General features: G+C 42.2%; 1 protein-coding gene across 10 annotated transcripts in view; it reads right to left on the reverse strand.

Moving 5' to 3' along the window:
* Positions 1-27,087, reverse strand: part of HTT (huntingtin) — a 381,175-nt gene that overhangs the window by 288,136 nt on the left and 65,952 nt on the right. For 9 of the 10 annotated variants that reach the window (XM_084859888.1, XM_084859886.1, XM_084859890.1 and 6 more), the window contains exons 11-14: positions 21,937-22,017; positions 12,851-13,206; positions 7,811-7,934; positions 7,515-7,630 (exon numbers count right to left, since the gene is read on the reverse strand). In XM_084859888.1, the coding sequence (XP_084716014.1) occupies positions 7,515-7,630; positions 7,811-7,934; positions 12,851-13,206; positions 21,937-22,017 (677 nt within the window). The remainder of the gene's footprint in view (positions 1-7,514; positions 7,631-7,810; positions 7,935-12,850; positions 13,207-21,936; positions 22,018-27,087) is intronic. The other variant, XM_084859889.1, reaches the window with a different exon arrangement.

A 27,087-nucleotide genomic window follows, 5' to 3' on the forward strand; every position in this document is an offset into this window, starting at 1 on the left:
TGGGAGAAGACTGAGCCAAAGTAGGAATTGAGCACCTCTGCCTTTTCTTTGTCATCTGTTATCATTTTGCCATCCTTATTTAATAGCTGAACCACCACTTCTTTCCTCTGCCTTTTACTATGCACATAGCTGAAGAAAGCCTTTTTGTTGTTTTTAGCATTTTTGTTGTTTTTAGCAATGTTGATTCTGTAGTCCTGATTGGCTCTGTAGAACCAGATCAAACCCATATATATATATATATGGGAGTGAGTGGGAGTAGTCCTGGCCAAACTGCCTCTCAATTTCAATGCCTCTCTTTAAACTATTTTAAATTAATTTTTATTGTAAATTTCAACCAAAAAAGCAACAAAAAAAAGATCAAAAGGAAGAAAAATATATAGTATAACTACATCTGTTAAAAGTCTCAGTTTCAATTATTACACCATTCTAGAAAAAGTGGATTATACATAAACTTCAGTAAAAGCGGACCGAATATTTTTATTTGTTTGTTTGTATGTTTGTATGTATGTATGTCTAAGGATCCATATATATGTGGGCATTTATCCTTCCAGTGTTGTAATATCAGTCTTTTGGTGGTCAAAAGGGCATGGAAAATCCATTTATACTGACCATGTGTTAACCTCCAAGAAGCAGGTAAATAATTTAAAGAACATGTACATCAGTAAAGAGTGTTCCAATTCAAGGTTTATCCATATGATAACATCCTCCCCAAAAGAAGCAGCTATTGGGCATTTCAAAAACATATGGTTAAAAGAAGCATTAGCTGTATTACACCTCCAGCGATTAGCCAAATTAGACAAACCTTCTTTAACCAGACTTTGTGGTGTCCAATAGACCTGAAACAAGAGTTTTTGCTGAATAAGATGTAAGCTAAGATCCATAGACACTTCAGATAACAGACGATAAAGTAGCAATCCATTGACTAGGCAAAACTGGACAGTCGAATTCCCTATTCCATCCCTGCTTAAGACCTATGTATTTATTCACTGATAACTAAACATTTAAAAACATGGATCGTTGGTCGATATGACCGATCGGCTTCAGTAAGTGTTTCCAGTAACAAACTTCCACATACGTTGAGGCTGTGAAAGCAGCAGGAATGAATCTAGATTCTAACAAATGTTGCAGTTGCAAATATTGCCATTCAGTTGTAGCAGACAAATCAAATTTGTCTCGCAAAGCCAAGAACGACAGAAATTCATTGTCAACACCCAATAATTGATTCAAGATAAAAATAATCTTGTCCATCCAAATCCACCACAAAAACTTTTTCGGTCCCATTTTTAAATCCCCATAAAGTCAATTTAGAATGGATCGAACTGTAATTCATAGAATCATAGAATAGTAGGGTTGGAAGGGGCCTACAAGGCCATCGAGTCCAACCCCCTGCTTAATGCAGGAATCCAGGTCAGAGCATCCCTGACAGATGGCTGTTTAGCCTCGTCTTGAATGCCTCCAGTGTGGGAGAGCCCACTACTTCCCTAGGGAATTGGTTCCATTGTCAAATTGCTCTAACAGTTAGGAAGTTTTTCCTACTGTTCAGCCAGAATCTGGCTTCCTGTAACTTGAGCCCATTCTTCCGTGTCCTGCACTCTGGGATGATGGAGAAGAGATCCTGGCCTTCTTCTCTGTGACAACCTTTCAAGGACTTGAAGAGCTCTATCCTATCTCCCCTCAGTCTTCTCTTCTCAAGGCTAAACATGCCCAGTTCTTTCAGTCTCTCTTCATAGGGCTTTGTTTCCAGTCCCCTGATCATCTTCGTTGCCCTCCTCTGAACCCTCTCCAATAACCTCAGCTCATTCTCAGCTTTAGCCTTCCTGACGCCATCCCTGCAATTCTGTGCTATCTGCCTGTACTCTTCCTTTGTTACTTGGCCGTCTTTCCACTTCCTATGTGTGTCCTGTTTTGTTTTCAGGTCATCCCTAAGCTTTTTGTGAAGCCACATTGGCTTCTTCTGTTGTCTTCCTCCTTTTCTTCTTGTTGGAATTGTTTGTGATTGTGCCTTGAGAATTTCCTTTTTTAAAAGCTCCCACCCATCTGGGACTCCTTTTCTCGTTAGAGTCGCTTGCCATGGGACCTTACGGATCATTATTCTGAGTTTATTAAAATCAGCTTTCCTAAAATCCAGGGTACGCATTTGACTACACTCAGCTTTTGCTTCCCTTACGACCAAGAACTCAAGTACAACATGGTCGCTTTCCCCCAGAGTTCCTGTAACTGCTACTTTATCCACTACGTCATCTCTGTTGGTTAGGAATAACTATGGAAGATGGGGTTGCACCTAGTTGGCTAGGGACGGGTTGCACCTCACAAAGGCTGGGAAGAATGTGTTTGGCCACAGCATGAAGAACTTCATCAGGAGGGCTTTAAACTGAATCCTACAGGGAAGGGAGATGTAATGTTGGGGGTAACAATGGACGTAGGCGCATGCACTGCAACGGGGAGAACAGCTCTGATAGCGCCCAATAATAGTCTTCAGACACATGTAGGAAGAAAGCCAGACTATGAAGCACATGGTCTTCGATGTCTATATACTAATGCCCAGAGTATGGGAAACAAACAGAACGAACTTGAACTCTTAATACAAGAGGGAAATTATGACTTGATAGGTATAACTGAGACTTGGTGGGATGACTCTCATGAGTGGAATACAGCCATTGAAGGATATAACTTGTTCCAAAAGAACAGGAGGAACAGAAAGGGAGGTGGGGTTGCACTGTATGTGAAAAATACATATCTCTGCACAGAAATACAGGAGGAGGAGCTTGGAAGCCCCATCAAGAGCATCTGGGTTGAAATAAATGGAACAAAGAATAAAAGGAACCTGGTGGTCGGAGTCTACTACCGGCCACCCAATCAAGGAGAAGACAAGGATGAAACTTTTGAAAAGCAAATAGCCAATGTTTCAAGGAAGCATGATGTAGTAGTAATGGGGGACTTCAATTTCCCCGATATTTGTTGGGAGACAAATTCTGCAAAACATGGCCCCTCCAGGAAATTCCTGACTTGTGTGGCAGATAACTTCCTCCTACAGAAAGTAGAGGAAGGAACTAGAGGATCGGCTATCCTTGACTTGATCCTAACCAACAGAGATGACGTAGTGGATAAAGTAGCAGTTACAGGAACTCTGGGGGAAAGCGACCATGTTGTACTTGAGTTCTTGGTCCTAAGGAAAGCAAAAGCTGAGTGTAGTCAAATGCGTACCCTGGATTTTAGGAAAGCTGATTTTAATAAACTCAGAATAATGATCCGTAAGGTCCCATGGCAAGCGACTCTAACGAGAAAAGGAGTCCCAGATGGGTGGGAGCTTTTAAAAAAGGAAATTCTCAAGGCACAATCACAAACAATTCCAACAAGAAGAAAAGGAGGAAGACAACAGAAGAAGCCAATGTGGCTTCACAAAAAGCTTAGGGATGACCTGAAAACAAAACAGGACACACATAGGAAGTGGAAAGACGGCCAAGTAACAAAGGAAGAGTACAGGCAGATAGCACAGAATTGCAGGGATGGCGTCAGGAAGGCTAAAGCTGAGAATGAGCTGAGGTTATTGGAGAGGGTTCAGAGGAGGGCAACGAAGATGATCAGGGGACTGGAAACAAAGCCCTATGAAGACAGACTGAAAGAACTGGGCATGTTTAGCCTTGAGAAGAGAAGACTGAGGGGAGATAGGATAGAGCTCTTCAAGTCCTTGAAAGGTTGTCACAGAGAAGAAGGCCAGGATCTCTTCTCCATCATCCCAGAGTGCAGGACACGGAAGAATGGGCTCAAGTTACAGGAAGCCAGATTCTGGCTGAACAGTAGGAAAAACTTCCTAACTGTTAGAGCAATTTGACAATGGAACCAATTCCCTAGGGAAGTAGTGGGCTCTCCCACACTGGAGGCATTCAAGACGAGGCTAAACAGCCATCTGTCAGGGATGCTCTGACCTGGATTCCTGCATTAAGCAGGGGGTTGGACTCGATGGCCTTGTAGGCCCCTTCCAACCCTACTATTCTATGATTCTATGAATTACAGTTCGATCCATTCTAAATTGACTTTATGGGGATTTAAAAATGGGACCGAAAAAGTTTTTGTGGTGGATTTGGATGGACAAGATTATTTTTATCTTGGATCAATTATTGGGTGTTGACAATGAATTTCTGTCGTTCTTGGCTTTGCGAGACAAATTTGATTTGTCTGCTACAACTGAATGGCAATATTTGCAACTGCAACATTTGTTAGAATCTAGATTCATTCCTGCTGCTTTCACAGCCTCAACGTATGTGGAAGTTTGTTACTGGAAACACTTACTGAAGCCGATCGGTCATATCGACCAACGATCCATGTTTTTAAATGTTTAGTTATCAGTGAATAAATACATAGGTCTTAAGCAGGGATGGAATAGGGAATTCGACTGTCCAGTTTTGCCTAGTCAATGGATTGCTACTTTATCGTCTGTTATCTGAAGTGTCTATGGATCTTAGCTTACATCTTATTCAGCAAAAACTCTTGTTTCAGGTCTATTGGACACCACAAAGTCTGGTTAAAGAAGGTTTGTCTAATTTGGCTAATCGCTGGAGGTGTAATACAGCTAATGCTTCTTTTAACCATATGTTTTTGAAATGCCCAATAGCTGCTTCTTTTGGGGAGGATGTTATCATATGGATAAACCTTGAATTGGAACACTCTTTACTGATGTACATGTTCTTTAAATTATTTACCTGCTTCTTGGAAGTTAACACATGGTCAGTATAAATGGATTTTCCATGCCCTTTTGACCACCAAAAGACTGATATTACAACACTGGAAGGATAAATGCCCACATATATATGGATCCTTGGACATACATACATACATACAAACAAACAAACAAATAAAAATATTCGGTCCGCTTTTACTGAAGTTTATGTATAATCCACTTTTTCTAGAATGGTGTAATAATTGAAACTGAGACTTTTAACAGATGTAGTTATACTATATATTTTTCTTCCTTTTGATCTTTTTTTTGTTGCTTTTTTGGTTGAAATTTACAATAAAAATTAATTTAAAATAGTTTAAAGAGAGGCATTGAAACTGAGAGGCAGTTTGGCCAGGACTACTCCCACTCACTCCCATATATATATATATATGGGTTTGATCTGGTTCTACAGAGCCAATCAGGACTTTAGAATTAACATAAAATGAGGTGGTGATTATGGGTGCCCCTGACCAAGTTTTTTTTTTACTTGGTTTATCTCATGCAGCATGTCTGCATACAGTTGCATAATTCTGCAAATTTCATTTTCTCTGCTCCTGTCAGAGGAGAGAGGAGAGAATGTGTAGGCAGCTCAAGAACTCAGAGCTGTTCTTCAGCAACAGCAGTCACAGTATGAGAATGACTTGTGCGTATTTATATACCTTGTGAAACACTGAGTTTTAACTTTTATGAAGAATGTAGATTGGCTACGAGAGAAGCAGCACCACAGTGGCAAGCAAGCACAGAGTCAGGTATGGTGGTTACTTCATTTCTTGGGAACACTACTTCTTTATATACATATATATACACATACACATGTAGGATAGAAAGACTAACAGAGTATTTTTAAAAAATATACTTTGCACTAAGGGTTTTAGCTACTGCCCTCATAAATTGTGATGTTAAATGGATACTAGGAGTGGCAGTTTGGAATGCCTGGAGATGAAGATTCCTTAGGAGAAAAAACAGAGATATGACTGCTATAATGCTTATGAACGGTCTTCCAGATTGAGGCCATTTGGACTAGGAGTTCTGAGCCTGTAGATCCAGACATTTTCCCTTTTGTCAAGCATGTCAGTGTCTTTTGTTTGTTCTATTAGAAACAACTGTAAATCTGAGAGACTATGTGCAGAAGAGTTGAAATGAAATCTTGCAACAGAATGCTCCATTTTTTGGTAAGAATATCAGATTTCTGATTACAGAATCTTGTTCTTAGGTCCATTGTAGTTTTACCTACATATTGCATAAAACATCCTTTTTTAACATTCAGTTAAATAAACACACTAGTGGAAGCGCATGTTACCAACTGTCTAATGCAGTAAGTTTTGTTATTAACTGTGCTCCTGAAACAAGTGATTTCTTGGAGGTAACTGCAGGAATGCAAAGTGCTGATTTACACTGATCCTGGGTTGCGAATATCTTGTTTAAATGCAGCTTTAACTAACAATTTACACAACTCGGATTGTTTTCTGAATGCGATGCATGGTGGAGAATTATTGGCTTCCATTAAACAAGCACAATAGGATATAATAGGGTAACTATTATATCATCATCTTGTGCTAATTAGAGGCAGCAGGATGGTAGTCCACCACAAATGGAATGCAATTTTCTTTCAAAGACTTAACCTTTGCTTCATAAAGGAAGATATCCCTGGATATTACTGATGCTTGATTGATATTATAGTCAATAATGTGAGCAGGGTATCCACATTGTTGGAGATGTTCTTTACATCTTCTTGAGAGGTTTTTTTTCATTATTGCAGATGCGTTTTATCCTAAGAGCCAAGCTGTATATAATGTTCTCCTTTAGATGGTTTGGATGACATCACTTGAAGTTAAGAAAGAGGTGGGAATCTGTAGGTTTACAATATAAGTCTGTGACAATTTGATGGTTTTCAATGGTTAAGAAGACATCCAGGAAGGGTAATTTTGGGTTTTCTGTTGGGGTGTTACTGATAAACTTTATCGTTGGGTGGCTAGTGTTGATAAACTTACTAAAATTCTCCAAGCTATCTGTTCCATAGTCCCAGATGACAAACATGGTGGCCTAAAGGAATTTTCCCATTCATTTCCCACTGCAGGATGAGACAGAAGTTGCTGCCTCAGGACCCCCAGAGTGCCTTGAGCCGATGATTTCCAAAGGCCTTCTCTCACCCTCACCTTTCCTGCAGCATGGGGGAGGCAAAGGACAAGAGAAGACAACCTGGGGTGCTCCAAGACCAGGGAAGCCTCAAGCCAACTCAGGTAGGGGTGTGTGTGCTTGTTACCCCCAATATGCAGTGTGGAATATTGTTGTGAGCTCCCTCACCAAAGACCTGCTCTTGATCTCACCATGGATAGAATCCTCAGGGCAAGTACCATCTGAATGGGTACAGAGGAAAAAGGGACTTGCCCCACACATAAACACACAGAGGAAATTAATGTTCAAAACAGAAGATCTTACATTCATTTGAACAAAGGTTCGCACTAACTTTATTATCACAGACCAAGTAGATCCCGTGGTCAAATAACACTAATAATTTTCAGTTTACGCTTAACATGCTACATGATACATGAGGGGTGGTGATGAATCATGCAAGCCCAAGACCACTTCAGATCCAAACATGCAGAAAATACAAGAGCCTTGCTGGATCAGATGAAAGAACTACTTAGTCCAGCACACTGTTTCTCACAGTGGTCAACCAGAGAAGTGGGAGAGTATAATTTGAACAGGCTCAAAGAAACATCTCATCTTCTTTCACCTTTCCAGTGTAGACAGTTTTCAAATTAACATAACCCTTGAACAAGAGCAACAGTCTTACCTTATTTTCATGATCACCAGGCTCCATTTCTTCTTTTGATATAAATGTATCCATGCTGCTGTTGGAAGGCTGTCTGCTATGACCCATGCTTTTTAATAAATGGGACTGCTGAAGGGCTTCAGAAAGAAAGCATATTATAAAGCAAGATATAGCTGTTGACTTCAATTGCACTTTAAACAATAAAGATTAGGTGTTTTCTTTTAATTTAGAAAGTCCTGTTCAGAGAGAGCTTTGTCCTAACTGAGAGACAGTTCAATAAATACTATTTTCCCACAGATTTTTTTCATTCTACATACCAAGGAAAGAATGTCTGAAAGGATCAATGGTCTCATCCTGGAGGATATTTGCAGTTTCATCTTCCTCATCTTGTAGCTGTCCAATCTGCATTCCAGAATATTGGTTTTCAGCACCCTCTAGAATCTAACGTGTACAAGGAGTAAATTTTTACAATGGTTAATAGTACAAATCAGTCTCAACATAAAGTCCATGTGTTACATGTGTCCTTCTGTAGATTCATAACACCTCACAAAATCCTCAGATTAATAATCCCTGACAAAGTTTTCTTTTCTAGATGTAAACTACCCACCAAAGCTACAATGGCGGGTTCTCTCCCAAAACCTGATCAGAAGCCAGATTCAAATTGGTCCAGAAAGCATCATCCAGAAATGTTTGGAGTTAGAGTACTACTGCCTACTCAATACATAGGAAAAAAGAGAGGTGATGTACTTATAACTGTACTTCTACAAGTGGTCATCCATGTAGTCATACATATTAGTTCTGCGCCTGCACAGACCAACCTTCAAAACCTTCTAAAGTGCAAAACATTTTGTTGGGAGGCCAGCTCTCAGGATGCATGCTCCAAAGGGTGTGGGCACCGGCCTTCCTGCTCAGCTTCTAATGGAAAATAGCCCAGCACAGTTCTGGAATTTAGACTCCTTTCACAAATGTTGTGGAGGAGACTATGGCTCCAACAGAGTAAACATGAACTTTTGTTGAGTTCAGCAGGCACATCAGTTCATAGCAGAGTTTGATGGTGGATGACATCCACTAAGAGAACAGTTGGATTACGACAAGCTGTCCCTTCTAAAGACCATTGTAACCAACAGATATTAGGTTCCAGCCAGAACCTAGTCAGTCTACCCCAATAAAAGGCCAGTGCCGTACACACAATCCAGTACATGCAGGGCATGTTTCAGACCCAATGAGAGAGGCATGTAGAAGACACGAAGGACAATTTCCTTATTGAGACTACATTTGTAAAAAGGACAGGTCAAGCCTTATGTCTGAAGGGTTAAGTATAGTGGGTCTGACTGAAGAATGCAGAGTTCACTCAGCTGAGCAGAGATGTTTGCTACAAGAAAAGCAATCTTGGTTGTTAAGAGGGAGTGGCTATCGGCTTGAAGAGCTTAGACATAAACTGGACCAGAACCACTGAGAGACTCCACAAAGACTGTGGTGTCCACACTAGAAAGTAAAGATTAAGCAGTTCCTTTACAAAATCTTAACTACTCAATGAGGAAAAAACCTTTGACTATTTTCAACAGGATAGTGTAAAGCAGAGATGGTCACCAGACAGACCGTAAGAGAAATAAGAGCAAGTTCCACTGACGATAAAGAAAATTGGTAACAAAGGATGCCTGAAAGTGGGCACACTGGGGGATTACATTTATATTGTCCCACTCCTTAGATACACAAGACCATTTTTCCAAGAGGCACTCGCTGATGGCTTATATGACACTTCAAAACACTTGTACTATGTCAGGCAGAAACAACAGTGAGGCCAGATTTCCCATACTGTTAACTTCAAGCTCAGTACATCCAGATGGAAGATCTGCCAGAGTCTTAAGAGAGAGGAGATCCTAAGTGCCTGGCAGGCAACAGAAGTCCTGGTAGGAGAAAGGCCATGAATCATAGTTGATAGGGCCCACCATAGAGTGATGAGTATAATTTGCTCTGTCCTGAATTAATTTGGTCACTAACTGGGTTATCAACAGTACTGGGGGGAGGGAAGACATGTACATGAAGTGACTGATTCATCAAAAGGGGAAGACATCCTCCAGGGTATATCGCACCTGCAAAGAACCCAAGGTGGCTTACATGAAGATCCTCCTCTCCATTTTATCTTCACAACAACCCTGTGGGGGAGGTTAGGCTGAAAATCAGTGTCTGGCTCAAAATCACCCAGTGAGCTTCATGGCCGAGTGGGGACTAGAACCTAGATCTCCCAAGTCCTAGTCAAACCGCTACACCACACTGGCTCTCATTGTTTGTATTCATTCATTACATATATAAAACATGATGGCCAAGTTGTTAGTGGCTACTTGAACAAGCCTAACCTCTAGGGCAGGGCCCCCCAACCTTTTTGGAGCAGTGGGCACATTTGGGAATTTCAGAAATTGCTGTGGACACCACCACAAAACAGCTCCCATGGAGGATGTCGCTAGTCACATAATAGCTGCTGTGAGGGCCTGGCTAGTCAAGAGGCTGTGGTAGGAAGAGAACTAATGAGGCTGGGAGGGACAGAGGAAGAAATGGAAAAGCGTTGCTTCCTGGCCCACCCAATCTTCTTCTGCCCACACAGACCTTTCCCCTTTGCTTTCTCTTCCTTCCCACTCCCAGAATCTGGCCCCACTATTTCTCTCCCCTCAACCCCTTTCCTTGCTATTTTTCTCCCTTCCCTGTCCCTAGCCTTCTTTCTCTCCCTAGCCTTGCTCCTTCTCTCCCCCGCACCTCTTTACCTCGCTGTTTCTCTGCCCTCCTAGCCTTTAGCCTCTCTTTTTCTCTCCTCTCTACCCATTTGCTTTGCTTCCTCTTCCTGTCCATTGAACAGCTGATCAGAGACAGGTTCAGGAACAGGAAGGAGAATCTGGCGCCCTAATGTTTTTCAATTTCTTATTTTAAAAATTATTTTTGAAGGGACAGAGAGTGGAGAGCTTCACTGGGGACCTTCCTTCATTGCAACGATAGGCAATGTGGTGACCGCAGGGAAAAATGCACCCCTGGTGCATTTTTCTTGGTGCTCACCAAGGTCCTCTAGCTATCCCACATGATGGATACAAGGGGTGCGTGTGTGTGTGCGAGAGAGAGGCAGAGAGAGACAGAGACAGAGACAGCACACGTATGGGTGTGTGAGAAAGAATGACCCAGAATAGGAGAGAAGAAGAGATAGGGGAAATTGGCTGGCAGAAGAGGGGCCAGGGGAGAAAAAGAATTTGCCTTCTGTGAAATAGGTTGCTATTGGTGCTGAAAACTGTGGGTTCAATTGAATTGTTTAGTATGTTGGGGTTCAGACCCAATCTCTGCCTTGCACTCAGTCTTTTGGGGAGGTTCTTTCCCATGCCTCCCATGGCAGCCATTTTTTGGTGGTGCCCAGGAATTTCTCAAATCATCAGATATGCCCATGGGCCCAAAAGGTGGCTCTGAAATACTTTGAAAACTGCCAGGACCTTAAGCACACTGATATGAAGTTGGGTCTCTCTGGGAGTCTCAGTGGAGTTAATGAGGATTCCTGTGTGAGCTCCTCAACCTGCACAAGTGGTAGTACTATGAGTGCCCACGGCCAAGGAGTGAACTGAATACCGTGAAGTAAACAGTAAAGATATACTTCCAATGGAGAGAAACAAGAGACACCCCCACTGGAGAATACAGGAGCTTCTCTGTTTCTGAGTTGTGCACTCAGGAAAAAGACACTGAGAAACCATCACTGCAGTGGGCAAATTCCCAAGCAAGCAAATGGTGTGATAGCTGTGTTACACACAGAAGTCTGTGGATCCAGATCACCGGATCCAATTGCGACCTCCGAAGCTAACTGAGCAAGTACTCAGGCTCTGCCATGAGAGAGACAGGCACAGCCACCAACAGAGTTCAAGTAAGCTCTAAGGCAGTCCAGGCCTAGCAGTCAGATGGTTCATTGGTGTGTTGATGCAGATACCCAAATCACTTAGCAGCTTGAGAGTAAGAATAATGTGCAAAAAGAGCTGGTGCGCCTGTGTGTCTGAGCACGCTCAAGTCTAACTCCTGCATAAGACTGTTTCAGAGGCCTGGTACCTGCTTTGATTAGATAAAGCCAAGAGTCCTCTTAGAAACGTCAGTTCTCAAACTACCCAGCCATCCAGGAATCCTGATTCCTAGCCCTTCTCCCTCCTCTAATCCACTCTCTTGCTGAAGGATTCTGACATCCCACACTCTGTTACCAGGAGCCTTTTCAGGAAAAAAAAAACAGAGGGGGAGAGAAAGAAAAAAACAACACTCTAGGAACAAGTTCTGTGGTTTCCTAGAGTGTCCTAGGAGTGTCCTAGGAAGCAGGCAGGAGCCTCTGAGATAAGAGGGTCCTTACACTACAATGACCATCTCTGGGGAAGAGGTGTCAACCTGTGTGCCCCTCTGGCAAGTGTCAGGACTGGGGAGAAAGGCAAGTTCTGCTCCACTGCCATTGGGCAAATGAACTGGTGATTTTGCTGTTTTGCCCATACGTTCCCCGTCTGTTTCATCAGCCTCTGGGCTAGGCTTCCCCAACCTGGTGCTCTCCATGTGTGTTAGACTGCAGTTCCCACCATTCCCAGCCAGCAGACTGGGGAAGGCTGATATAGGCACAATCTCTTCTGGGTTAGTGCCAGATAAGCGAATAAAATGTTAAAATACAGAAGAAAGTGGAAAGCTTCACTTATTGTTTATGGAGTAAACTTCAGTCCCTAGGTCAGATGGGTCAGCTTTTATTGTTAATGTCGTGGGTCCAGCCATGGATGGCACATTAACACAGATACCGGGAATGTGAGGGCTAAACCTTACTGAGTCAACAGGACACCTTAAAGCAGGGGTGGGGAACCTCTTTTAGTCTGAGGGATGAATTAAATTTTGGGGAAGCTCTCGGGGGCTGCATTTCAATGGTGGGTGGAATAAAGGGGGCGGGACCATATTTCATCTTAAAGTTCTTCCTGCCTGTAACTAAGCCTTATGCAAAGCATTTCCTCTTTCTGCCTTCTCTCCTCACCAAAGAACTCTGTTGTGGGGGGATACTCTTAGCACTGCAAGGAGGGAGTGTGGGTAGGAGGTGTGTGGAACTAGAGTGATCCATATCACTCTAGAGTAATACCCAATCTAGTTGCCTAGCATGGTTTTAGTTAAGTTACTGATGTCATGTAACAGTAGGGCTATACTAGAAGTGGTAAAATGGCATCAAACTATCTAAAGAAAGAGCTAACCTTTACAGTGCTGCTGAAGATAAAAAGCAGGTTATATCTAAATCTGGACTCTTCCTTGAAAAAAAAAAAAAGAGATACAGTGAAACAGACTCTCCAGTAGCCACTTGGAATCCCCCCTACCTGTTGAGTACTTACCATTTCAGAACAGTCTGAAGGGGTGACAGCTGAATCTGGGCCTTCTGTAGTCGTCTGAGAACTGTCACTAATGGGAGAAGACGCCCGAGTTCCATTGTTCAAGTCTACTGTAAGGTCTGACTGGACAGCACTGATTTGGCTGGAGCTTCTGCTAAGAATGTCATCATCAGCAACTCCTTTGTTAGCCGAACTTGTCAAATCACAACTTGTCAGGTCTGACTCTGATTGCAAAATGTGCTGAGACCGTGGTTGCTCAGTTATAATGTCACACTCTGAGGAATCAGCTACTGAACTTGCAGCTGTTGACATACTTGATGAAGACGCTAATTCACTAGTCAACTCAGTCTTCATAGAGGCTAAAAGAAAAATGTAAGAGAAGTCTGTAAAAATGCAGGAACACAGTTAAATGCTCTTTACCTACTAGATGAAATGAAAATATGTTAAGGGTGCAATCCTGTGCATCTTTAGACAGAAAAAAGTCCTACAACTCCCAGCATTCCCCAGCCAGCTAAGTGCCTTATAGTCACTTATTAACAGGAGCATATCCCTACCTATTTTTTCACCACTTCCTCTAAAAACCCTTCGACCAGAATTTCATCCCTAATTATTGGCTCCCTTTAGCTTAACACATTACAGCACCCAAGCTGCATGTTCAGAGCTTTGGGCACTTGCTGAACATTAAAATTCTATATTTACAATATGAAGCCCATCCATCAACATAGATTGTTCCTTGTCATCTTCAAGGAATCAGGCCTGTGTGGGATGCTATCCAAGGTCTCTTTGGCTTTACAAGGGGAGATGTGCAACAAGGACAGAAGGAGAGTACACCAAACCATTATGTGGACCAGGGATAGGGAACCTCCAGCTTGCAGGCCAGATGAAGCCTTCAGGGGCTCCATCATCCAGCCTGCAATCTTCTTCTGCTGTTATCTCCAGTCAGTGATTACATTGTAATACAAAGCAATTACATTGTAAATATACTACATCTAATTTATCTGTGCTTTTTAATTATTTATTTAGAATATTTTCGGATCACCCCTCCACTCAATGAGTGCTCGAGGTGATGTACGTAGTGGCAAGAATGTTGGACTAGGAGCTGGGAGATCCAGGTTCTAGTCCCCACTCGGCCATGGAAGCTCACTGGGTGACTTTGGGCCAGTCACAGACTCTCAGCCCAACCCACCTCACAGGGTTGTTGCTGTGAGGATAAAATGGAGAGGAGGAGGATAATGTCAGCCGCCTTGGGTTCCTTGCAAGAGGAAAAAAGGCGGGGTATAAATGCAATAAATAAATAAATAAATAAAATAAAATACCAAATACAAAAATACAAAAGCCTACTCCATATGTTACAACCGGGGATTAATAATAAAAAGATTAATAATTAAACATTAACCATTAAAGCAATACAAGTTTCACCAGCTATTTAAAGGACACAAAGGAGAGCAGCTTGAAGGAAAAGCTATTAACCTGGTTTGCACATCACGTTCATCCATGGTGAGTTGTGTAAGGCTGGATTAGCATGGTGTCAGAACTCAGAGCGGTTTTTACATTGTAGATTATTTTTCACAGACAAGCAAACTCGAAGAACCCTTGGCTTATAGTAGAGCAGTTTAGGTGGCTTGTTGTGATATCCAAACCCAACAGGTTGATTTTATCATGGGTTGTCAGGAACGGTTAGAGAGCTGCCTGGCAAGAATGGCGAAAAACCCTGCCACTTCTCATTGTCTTGCTAGTGCTGCCGCCATTCTCCCTCATCCCTTCTCAGTGCCCTGCAACTCAGGATGGATTTATATATATTTTTCCCCATAGAAATCTTGAAGAAAGGACACAAGAGTGTCCCAACCATGTTTGTAATGTTTTATTTTTGGTGCTGCGCAAATGCACAGGAGTAAATGTCTGCTACAAGCAATTTTTTATAAATTTCCCCTCACTTTTACTGCTCTGCCTTGAAATTTGCACAATTTCCCCCTCTGTTTGGCTGCTCTGCCATAAAATTTGCATATTTTAGTGATCTGCCTGATTTGTCTGCCTTGACATTTGCATATCTTTACCCACTCAGTCTCCACTCTGCCTTGAAATGTGCATTTGTTTACCCGCTCAGTCTCTGTTCTGCCTTGAGATTTGCATATTTTTAGCACCCCTGCTTACTGCTCTGTAACCCTAATGTACATCTCACAGCTGGCAGTGGAGACCAGTGGAGTGAAGTGACAAGCATAAAAGGGGGCAGGGGAGCTGAAAGTGGCTGGCAGCCGCAAGAGAGGAGATGTTTTAGGGGCGGGTGTTATTATTTCAGTAGAAAGTGAAGCAGCCTTAAAAAAAGGTGTTCACTACCAAGGGAAGGGCCGAAGTGGAGGTTGAAATTGAGAAGGACATTGACAAGAGGGAGATATCAATATGCTTGGCTAAATAGCGGACAGGTGGTTTTGAGGTCCTGTGCAATTGCACAATACCCCTAAAATAAACATTTTCAAAAAGTTTGCGATCATATTCCTGCATTCATAAGGGCTTCATAAATCCCTTTGATGACCTGATTTTGTGTGTGGAGGGGTCCCTTGTGAGCCAGAAACCCCAGCAGACCAATTGCAGAAAGGATGCTGACGTAGGGAACGAGAAAACAAGGATTTCTGCTGCAAAGGCCCCTGGAATGCGTACCAGCAGCAACTGGGAGGACTGAGAGGGACAACCCACAGCAAGCCACTGAGCAGGCAATCGTCTGTCGGGACAAATGGACAAGCCACCCACTGTGGCTTATTCTTAGGGTGGCTTAGTGTGATGTGCAAACTCACCTGTTGAGACCTTATTTAGCTGGGGAAATAGTCAACTTCCCCCAGCCACCCCTAACCAACTTGTTTTTTGCAACATTTTGCCTGATGAAGAGATCTGGAGATCAATCTAGCACATGTTTTGTAATCTTGCAGTTGGTCTACTTACATTATATAGCATTACACTAAATGGATTTTGGTATGCAGCTGGGAAAGATTCTCTTATCTATTAGTGTATTTAATTTAAGCATAATTGCCTACTAATCAAACATTTCAGTTCATTTCAGTTCTCATATCATGAAAATTGCTCTGTCTAGCCTAACTAATAGCTCTTGCTTCTTGAAAGTTCTGGGCTTTCAGTTTCTCTGACTAAAGTCATACATGCAAAGACACAGTAAGATAGGATTGCTGTTCTGGGCTTATGGGGTGAAGTTGGACCAAGCAAGACAGAGTAGTTAGTTATGACAGAAACACAGCAAGGTGAATAAAGACTGATGTTTTAAAAAACCAAAATAATTTGAATTTTAAAAAATTTCAATTGGATTTTTTCCACCCCGTAACTATTAAACCTTATTTTGACCTACCAGTCATGGGCATTTCGTTTCTGTTTGCTACTTTGTTTTTTGTGAGGCAAGGCTGGACCCAGACAGAGTGAAGCAGAAAGGAGCAACACAGGAAAGAAAAGGAGAAGATAAAATTATCCAGTGTGAATCTTCCTGTATTCTCATACTATGGCTGCAATCCTATACCCACTTACATGGGAGTAAGCCCCACTGAAATCAATGCAACTTATTTCTGAGGAGACATGTTTAGGTTTGTGCTGTTAACCTCAAACTGTCATGGGTCCTGGTAATAAGAAAGACCCTATATGGAAATATTTTAAAGACATTTTCTCTATAGGTAAAGAGGAAAGCATGTAAAATATATACAAAGAGATGCAAAGACTGCTTCTAAGAATGAAAGTAGAAACAGTTGTAAATTAACATTTAGTTGTAAATTAACATTTAGCAGTCAGATTTGCACTATTATTCAGAAATATATGAGAAAGTTTCAGTGGGAAACTTGATTTAAATCAGTGATTTAAAATCAATCCACACTGCTTAAGATACAACTTAAGTTTTGTTCATTCTGAAAGACTGTCTCTATTGGTGGTGTCAATCCCACACCTACACTATAGGAACCAGGCTACTGAGTTTCTTTTAGATACAGTCAGGGCCAGAAATATTGGAACAAGGATAACTGTTTTGGCAGTTGGCCTCTGTACACCACCACATTGAAGTTGAAAGGAAACACACCCAGATGGTGGCTCATAAGTAATGGAACGAACCAACATCATTTCAAACTTAAGGATCGCCTTTAATACCTGGATGAAAATCCTTTGCAGTCAATGACTGCCTGAAGTCTGGAACCCATGGACATGACCAGATGTTGAGTTTCCTCCCTCGAGATGCTTTGCCAGGCCTTTACTGCAGCTGCCTTCAGCTGCTGCTTGTTTGTGGGTCTTTCTGCCTTCAGTCTTGTCTTCAGGAAGTGAAAAGCATGCTCTATTGGGTTGAGATCAGGTGACTTGACTTGGCCGGTGAAGAACATCCCACTTCTTTGCCTTGAGGAACTCTTGGGTAGCTTCTGCTGTATGTCTTACGTTGTTATCCATCTGCAATATGAAGTGGCGTCCTATCAGTTTGGCAGCATTTGGCTGAATCTGAGCAGAAAGTATAGCCCTATACACTTCAGAATTCATCCTGCTGCTTTGATCAGCAGTCAGGTCATCAATAAACACCAGTGACCCAGTTCCATTGGCAGCCATACATGCCCATGCCGTAACACTGCCTCCACCATGTTTGACAGATGATGTGGTTTGCTTTGGATCATGAGCTGTTCCTTTCCTTCTCCATACTTGTCTCTTCCCATCATTCTGGTACAAGTTAATCTTGGTTTCATCAGTCCAAAGAATCTTATTCCAGAACTGGGCAGGCTTTTTTAGGTGTTTGCTGGCAAAGGCTAATCTAGCCTGTCTGTTCTTGAGCGTTACCAGTGGTTTGCACCTTGTTGTGAAGCCTCTGTATTTACCTTCATAAAGCTGTCTCTTGACTGTAGATGTTGACAATGACATGCCTACCTCCTCAAGAGCGATCTTGACCTGGCTAGATGTTGTGAAAGGGTTTCTCTTCACCATGAGCAGAATCCTGCAGTCATCCACTTTAGGTGTCTTCCAGGCCTTTTGGTGTTGCTGAGCTTGCCAGTTAATTCCTTCTTTTTCAGGATGTTGTGTTGGCCACTCCCACTGTTTTTGCAATCTCTCTGATGGGTTTTTTTTCCTCAGCCTAATGATGGCCTCCTTCACTCGCATGGACACCTCTTTGGACCTCATGTTGGGAGTTCCAGTGAACAGCTACCAAATGCAAATGTAACACTCAGAACCACCTCCAGGCCTTTTATCTGCTTGATTGGTCATGGGGCACCCAGGAAACAGGCCACACCTGGCCATGCAGCTGCTTGTCAGCCATTTGTTCCATTACTTATGAGCCACCGATGATGGGTGCGTGTGTATGCCACTGGCTGTACTTCCTGAATGGTTTGTGCCCCACTTTTGTCAAAGCCCTTGAATTACAGCTGAAAGTCCTGACTTCACCCCCATCTGGGTGTGTTTCCTTTCAACTTCAATGTGGTGGTGTGCAGAGGCCAACTGCCAAATCACTTATCCTTGCTCCAATATTTCTGGCCCTGACTGTATATCGTTTTATTTTGGTGGCATTGGTTAAAGGTTTTATAGCTGAGGCAGCATTTCCTTATGGTATATTCTAATTGGGAACTTCATTAAAACTGTGGCAGTGAACTCCATAGACCCAAGCCTCAATGTTGTTCCTGGGTTTTTTTTTTAAAGAAACATAGGTGAGATAACCCTCACATTGTTCCATCACATGTGGTGGCAGTGGCAGGATAATCTACAACAGTACACTACATTCTCTCACTACATTGATTGATTGCTACAGCATCCAAAGAGAACAATCCCAGAAACACAGAACAAAACCCAAACTGTCAAGAATGCAAATTAAACCCATGTTGGCAAACTGAGCATGACATGGAGCATCCTTAGATGTCTATTAATAAAAGACACCGTAGATCACTAGTCTTATTAAGAAATGGAAGCAATAACTGCTGGGAATCTTAAGAGAAATTATTTTAAAAAACTTTTTTTTTTTTTTAACTTTCTAGAGTCAAAATTTCAAGAATTTTTACATCTCTAGCCTTCCTATAAAAGTCTTCTTCTTATGTAGTTTTTTAGAAATCATTTGGAGGGAGCGAAACCTGGATAGCATTATATGCCGTGGTCTTAAACATTTTATTCATAATTCTAAAACAAAATATTTCATTATTTATTTTATTACATTTATATCCCGCCTTTTTTCCTGCTCGAGGAACCCAAGGAGGCGTACATAGTCCTCCTCCATTTTATCCTCACAACAATAACCCTGTGAGGTGGGTTGGGCTGAGAGTCTGTGACTGGCCCAAAGTCACCCAGTGAGCTTCCATGGCCGAGTGGGGACTAGAACCCAGATCTCCTGACTCCCAGACCAACACTCTGGGGGTAAAAGATGGTTTCCAAATTTTTCTGGATTGTTTTCCAGGCTTTTACATCTCTAAACAAGAGTGGAACCTGGCCTTGGGTACCAAGTTGATGGAGCCCTGCAAGTGCACCAGACCCTTGAAGAGGCATTCATTTCTTGGAGAGGATCTTTCATATCAAGAATTCAGTGTGTCCTCTTTTGAGAGTTATGTTGACCCACATGTGCTTGTTGTTTCACAAAATGATTCAAATTCGGTCTCCAGTTCCCCTTTTTCTTTGGCACTGAAGACGATGGAGAAAATACCAGAGCAACTTCCTGGCAATGGGACCGGTTATATAGCTCCAACTCAGTCAGGTGGCTGATGGCCTCCGGTACCCAACATTGCTTGGGTTCTGGTAGAACAGCGATGCCCTTTGGGTTAGAGACTGGTGTAAATAGTAAATCATCTGAAGCATCCAAATATTCATGGTCAAGAGGTCTCAGACATGCTGGAAAACCCCATGTGGGGTTCAAGGTGGCTTGGGTCATGTAGAGATGGATTTCCCAAGATGTTTATCACTTCACACGGTTCTAGAGTGAGGATTTGGCAGAAAAGAGGACAGTGGTCTAACTGGACCTGCTGCAGCTGTTGGTATGGTAGGCTTCAGTGTGCCTAATGTAGGGATGGGGAGTGTGTGGCCCTCCAGATGTTGTTGAAGTGCAACTCACATCATCCTTCACTACTGGCTACACTGGCTAGGGCTGATGATATTTGCAGTCCAGCTACATCTGGAGGGCCATACATTCTCCATCCTGGGCCTAAAGAGATGAAAGGTATTCATGACTTTTCTTTGGCTGAGTCTTCTCTTTTAGGCACTCTAGAAAATGAGCCACAGGTTTCTGCAGACCACAGACGCAAGTCCGTGGCAGACAACTGCATACAGTCCAAAGAGGAGTCTGCCATGAACTCTGCAGCTCTCACTAGATTCTTTAGCCATTTCCTGAGGTGTTTGTATCCTGGGGGAACCTCCAAGAGAAGCTCACGCACCCAAAGCAGGGAAGCTTCCCACATGATAGAATTGGTGGTGCCTGCTCCAAAGGAAAGCAGTCTGTCTCTGAGATTCACCAACCTTCTTGGGAACCACAGATTCAGAGGTAAGGGCTACTGGTTCATCAACTATGGCTTTGCCTTGCCAGCAGAGTTCTTAAGTTTCAGGAACTGATGGAGGCTCAAATTGCAAAGCCTTCTGCCATGCTAATAACGCAGCAATCAGACTTGAAGAGTGTAAGCTGAGGGGTAGGGAGAGTTCCCCTCTCTCCTTTTCTGATTCTGAAACTGTCTAGTCACCTTGAGAGAGTATCCTGGATCTGGCCCTCTCCATTTCTGTATGTCCTCCTGTCCCAACAGGGTTACAGGGATGGGACATGTGGAGGAGGGGGTAATGTTCTGCCACCAAGTTGATTGGGGCTGACCTCCCACCAAAATGGAGTCAAAGACACCAGAGACTGAACCTGCCAGGGCCTGATGGCTGTCGAGCAGGTCTTTGGCTCTGGATCAAGCACCCCTAGGTCAACTGGGTAGTGGAGTGCTGCCTGCTACTGCTGCCACCTTGGGAATGGGACAGGGAGGGGGAAAGTGAGAGGGAAAAGAAGGAACTAGTGTCTTCGTCTATCTTCTTTGATAAGATTTGAAGTCTTGCTTCTTAGCCAATGAGGTAGCCATGTCCTTTGCAACCATTTAGTTGATCCAACTGAGAGACTGAGAGTTCCAAGACTCCCTATCACTGACAAGAACAGGGGAAGCTGGAAAATTAAGGGTGTGTCCCCCCCTCACCATTCACATGTCAATGATAATAACTTGAGCAGACAAATCTCACAGCTTAAAGAGTAGTAGATCTAGTCCTTAAGATGGCCATTGTACCTTGTATGGGCAAGGCAGTAGATTCTCCTGTGTTCAGGTTCCTTCATACGCCATAAGGGACACTCTGGTATGGCAGAGGCCTTTTTTTTGCAGAGGCTAGTGGTGCTATGGCTGGAGTATCCATCTCCCTTTTCTGGGCTGAAGGCCAGGGAGCTGCGTGGAGGTGTGACCAAGTGGTGGTGTTCCACTACCTAGAACAGCAGTCGTGAAAAGGCCCATCAGAAGGCACAGCAGCGCTGTTGGTGGCTACTGTGCTGTGACACAACCCACAGGGAAGTAAAAGCTGGCTGGAGTATGTTCAGGCAGCTGTGGTCTTCAGGTGCTTGTTAACTACGCACCAAAGTTACTAAATCCTTGTGCCATTCCCTACCTAGGATCATTCTGGGACAATCCTAGAAATTATTCAGAAAACCAAGTCACTAAGGATATAATACATTGTGGAGTCATACTCCTAAGTATACTCTTTCAGGAGTCATACTCAGTTTTCCCAAACAAAGAATATAGGGTAGAACCTAATGTTGCACAAGTGGAAGTCCACTTGTGCAATGGTACTTTCTCCTCCCCACTGCAGCCCTCCACTTCATCAGCTGAAGATCTACACTGAATTTCACCCACAGTTCTATGACTACAGGGACATACATTCATCACAGAAATACAGATGTATTTTCCCACCTAATCCTTAAGGGTGACATTTCTGTAAGTATATTGTTTTTATATTATTCATCTCAAAGGGTTTTTTTTAATTATGTACAGCTTCTTTTCTAGAAGACAATGTTTTTATGACTGATTAAAACCAGTAATGGAGTGAACAGATTTCAATGAAACTGAAATGAACAAAATAATAAGCAAATCTACCTGCAAAACCTGTGTTGCTGACTTCAGATCTTGTTTCAGAGTCATCTTCTAAACCTTCTTCTTCTCCTAGAAGTACTTTAGCTGATAATCAATGCAATAATTTGTTTAGCTTTTCAACTACTAGTGAACCACTGCATACAGCAATTATCTACTTGTAAAGCATTTACTGTATTTATACTGTTCAGATGCATGGGTGAAAAAATAAAACATTAATAGAAAGGAAATACAACAGACAGGATATCAAAACAAACTTCGAAATGGACTAACAGGATATATAGTGGTTAATTTTAGCCAAGACTGATGTTTTGGTACAATCAGGAGCTTAAAAGAACCATAAAAATACTTTGAGCAATGGAAACTCATTTATTTAAGAGATGTACGAGTAACATTTGCCTAACTGTATTTTAAGTTTCTTCATATAAAAATCTAGATCAGAGCCCCAGTCCACAAAACTGCGAATAGTACATTTTGTCATGCCAAACAGATGATGTCTTAGTGCCTGGAGATGCTTGGATTGGAGGGTGTAGTAAGGAGAAACTGCAATCCCTGTTGCTATGAATGTGGTTTCGTGGATTTGGTCGAACAACCTTCAAGAACACAATGTTGCTGGAATGTCCTTTATATTCCCAATAATATCTTATAATACATATAATATGTATACATTACAATATATTTTTGGCTTGGAATTTGAGATGCTATCTTGAAAGTGCAACTCTGAGTTTTAATTTTGGCTTAGATTTTGGAATGCTTTGTCTTTAAATTTGGGATGCTAATCCTGACTTCTGTATTGTGGAGAGGCTGTGGATATGTGAAACTACTAGCTTCATTTTTTATCTTGGATTTAGGGATGGTTTGTCTTTGAATTTGAGATGTTGTTCCTATTCACATTTACCTGGGAATATACTCATTTGAATTCAATGTTCAAAAATCTGGTTTAAGACCAGAGTTCAGGCTATCTCATGTTGGCTCAAGCTCCACAAAGTCAGGATATTGGGAGCTAAGGCTGATGCCCCATAACTAGTAATGATGTTATGCTATATCAAAAAATGTGCTTGCTTACAACTTACCCTCAATGTACCCATGATTTTCTTTAGTCTTTTAGGCCCAAATCGAGATGGGGCAGATGGAGTCCCTGGGACCAGCAAAGATGCCCCACATTGTCTTGGTCCTTAATTGCCTTATGAAGCATCTTACTGTTGTGCTAGAGGAATCCTCATGTGAGTTGACCCATACCAATTTGTTGCTTATACCAGTAGCTGGCAGGATGGCTTAAACAGTGAGAGGGAGCCCTCATCTAGCAGTAAGGCTAGATGCTTCATAAGACAATGAAAGACCAGACAATGCTGGGCTTCTTTGCTGACCAAGAAAAAGTGTCTGTGCCAGGAAGGGTAAGTTGTAACCAAGCAGAATTTGTGACATTGCTAATAACATCAAGACCAACAATAAATAATTCTTTAAATATATCAGAAACAGGAAAACAACTAGGAAGGTAGTTGAACAATTGGAACAAAAGAGTTAAAGGACTACTAAAGGAGGATAAGGACTTTGCAGAGAAGCTGAATGAATTATTTTCATCTGTCTTCACTTAAGATATATGGCAGATACCTGTGCCCAAACTGATACTTTCAGGAAGGGAATCTGAAGAACTGAGGCAAATAATGGTGACAGAAGATTAAATTCTTGATCTTCTAGACAAATTGAAAGGTAATAAATCACCAGACCCAGATGGTATCCATCCTAAAGTCCTTAAAGGACTCTGAGAAACTGCTGATTTTCTAACAAAAATATGTAACACGTCCCTAAGATCAGCCTCTGTAAATAGAGGACCCGAGAATGGCCAGTGTAATGCTAATTTTTAAAAAGGGATCTAGGGGAGATCCAGAAAATTACAGACCAATTAATTTCATGTCTGTTCTGGGTAAATTGGTGTAAATTAGTAAGGACACAGAAGCCTTGCTGGAAAAGAATCAGCACGGCTTCCAACCAGGCACTGCCCTTGTACAAATCTGTTGTGCAACCACACTTAAAATACTATGTACACTTCTGGTCACCACATCTAGAAAGGGATATTCCATTACCATTTATTTAATATTAGGCCATAGGCCATTCACATATACAAAACAAGTAAACAACTAAAACATATTAGGGCAGATACAACATCAGGTCAAAATCTAAAATGGTTAAATCTGAAATATATTCACAGTATGTTATTTAAAATTCATTTAAATTCACTTAAGATATACTGCTTCTACATGTAAATGAATAATTATGATCTGAGAATTAAAACAGCTAAAAGACCATTAAAATAAGTCATCCCCAACACAGTCAACTGCATTGTCAGAAATGAATTTTGCACAAATTTTCGATGCTGCCAAAGAGGCAAATTTGTATCAGATTTTGTATCAGACAAAAGATGGAAAACTTTCTCTGGAAACTGTTACAGCGCAGATAAGACAAAATAAAACCCAAAAATTTAGACCTTGGTTCAGAGTATAAAGGGCAGGACAGCAAATAATGTGGTACATCTTCAGTCTCTGGAGCATCACAAATGCATAAATGTTGAGCCAGAGGAATCTGAGAACATTTGCTGTCAATCATTGCTGTTGGCATAATTTGAAAACCAAGAGTGTAAAAGCTTGCCTAAGTTTTGGGAAAGTAACTTTTGTCAAATAGGCGGCGGTCATATTTGTAAAACCTGTACCATTTTGAAAATTTTGAATTATTAACAATTCTGCCCAGGGAAGCACTGTGACCAAAGATACATTCACGAAGTCTCTCTTTTGAATTCAGAGTAGAAAATGCATCAACTGAGGTGAAACAGGACTGTAGTAAATAATAAAATCTTGAACACCAGAATTTACAATTTAACAGCTGTTCATAACATAATTTAGGCAAAAACCAGACAGAAGATCATTTTAGAGTTCTCCAGTAATGAATCAAGGCACATTGGATACAGGCTGTAATGGAGAGAAGACCAACCTCTGCCTGAACCAAGGCACATTGGATACAGGCTGTAATGGAGAGAAGACCAACCTCTGCCTGAACCAAGGCAGCAGGAGTGCCAGGAGGAAAATTAAAAGTTTTCCAAGAAATCTATTTTGAAGGGCTTCCAATTTGACCATTAGAGAGTCATCCCAACTCCAAAGGGATATTGTAGAGATGGAAAAAGTGGAGAAAGGGGAACCTAAAATGATCAAGTGGCTAGAGCAACTCCCTTATGAGGAAAGGTTACAGTGCCTGTGACTATTTAGCTTAGAAAAAAGGCAACTAAGGGGAGACATGATTAAGGGGTACAAAATCATGCATGGTGTGGAGAAAGTTGATAGGGAGACATTTTTCTCCCGCTCTCATAATACCAAAACCCGGGGTCATCCCATGAAGCTGATTGGTGGGAGATTCAGGACAGATAAAAGGAAGTACTTCTTCACACCACACATAGTTAAACGATGGAATTTGCTACCACAAGATGTAGTGATCTTGGACCTGGATGGCAATCTGGATGGCTTTAAAACGGGATTAGACAAATTTAGGGAGGATAAGTCTATTAGGGTGCAATCCTATGGGGATAGGCGGCCGCCTCTGAACTCGGAGGCGACCGCCTATCCAAAGCAGGGCAGGAGAAGTATGGAGGGGATCATTCCCTCCACACTTCTCCTGCCCTGCATTTCCAGCTAGACAGCCAATTTCGGCTGTCTAGCCACAGGAAGGCAGAACAGGGGAGGAGGCTGCTCAACGACACATACGATGTGTCATACTGGCATTTCCACCTTCCCCACCCTAGCCTCTTGGCCACTCCATGCTCCTCTTCCGAGCGCAGAGCACAGGGCTGTTCCGTGCTGCTTGTGAGGCAGCACAGAAGGAGAGGAAGGTCAGTTCTCTAGGAACTGACCTCGGAGTGCAGGCTCTGAGGTCAGTTCCCAGAAAACCAGATAACCTATGGCCGTCTAGCCACTGACTTGCAGCCACAGCTTGCTCCCTTAATGTGTACTAGTCATAATAGCTCTATGTTACCTCCAGTACCAGAGGTGGTATGCATATGTACACCAGTTGCCGGGGTACATGAATGGGAGGTGGTATTGCAGTCATGTCCTACTTGTGTGTTTCCACAGGCATCTGGTTGGCCACCATGTGAACAGACTGCTGGACCAGATGGATCGTTGATTTGATCCAGCATGGCTCTAATGTTCTTCAGAAGTATCATGAGGTCCAATAACATTTATTTATAGAGAGGGATATTAAAAAAAAAGAGGGGAAAAACAGATGCACAAACACAGAACAGCAGTCTTAACAGTGTCATACTGGATATTTTATGGCCTCAATATCCTTGTCATAACAGTGAAAACCTTAAATGACTTGTCCTAGAATAAAGGTATTACCCAACTGTCGATTTTGTATATTTTTCTCATGGACCAGCATGGTTACATTTGTTTTCTTTACATGTATAAAATGTACAACAACACACACAGTGTGCAGTTTGGGGGCGGGGGGGAGATGTAATTCCAAAAGAACATTCCTGCAGTTTAAAACTCAAGCCATGCAAATGTTGTATTACGATGATGTAAAAAGTGAAACACAGGTCGGAATTAAGATTGCCGGGAGAATTATCAATAACCTCAGATACGCAGATGATACCACCCTAATGGCAGAAAGCAAAGAGGATCTAAAGAGCCTCTTGTTGAGGGTGAAAGTGGAGAGTGCAAAAGCTGGTTTGAAACTCCACATTAAAAAAACTAAGATCATGGCATCTGGCCCCATCACTTCCTGGCATATAGAAGGGGAAGAAATGGAAGCAGTGACAGATTTTATTATCTGGGTCTCCAAGATCACCGCAGACGGTGACTGCAGCCATGAAATTAAAAGACGCTTGCTCCTTGGGAGGAAAGCTATGGCAAACCTAGACAGCATAGTAAGAAGCAGAGACATCACCATGCCGACAAAGGTCCGTCTAATCAAAGCTATGGTTTTCCCAGTAGTAATGTATGGCTGTGAGAGCTGGACTATAAGGAAGGCAGAGCGCCAAAGAATTGATGCTTTCAAACTGTGGTGCTGGAGAAGACTCTTACGAGTCCCCTGGAGTGCAAGGAGGTCAAATCAGTCAATCTTAAAGGAAATCAACCCTGAGTGCTCATTGGAAGGACAGATACTGAAGCT

Source organism: Heloderma suspectum, chromosome 5, assembly GCF_057233095.1.
Source record: "Heloderma suspectum isolate Gila_16-S chromosome 5, 16-S_ref, whole genome shotgun sequence".
NCBI lineage: Eukaryota > Metazoa > Chordata > Lepidosauria > Squamata > Helodermatidae > Heloderma > Heloderma suspectum.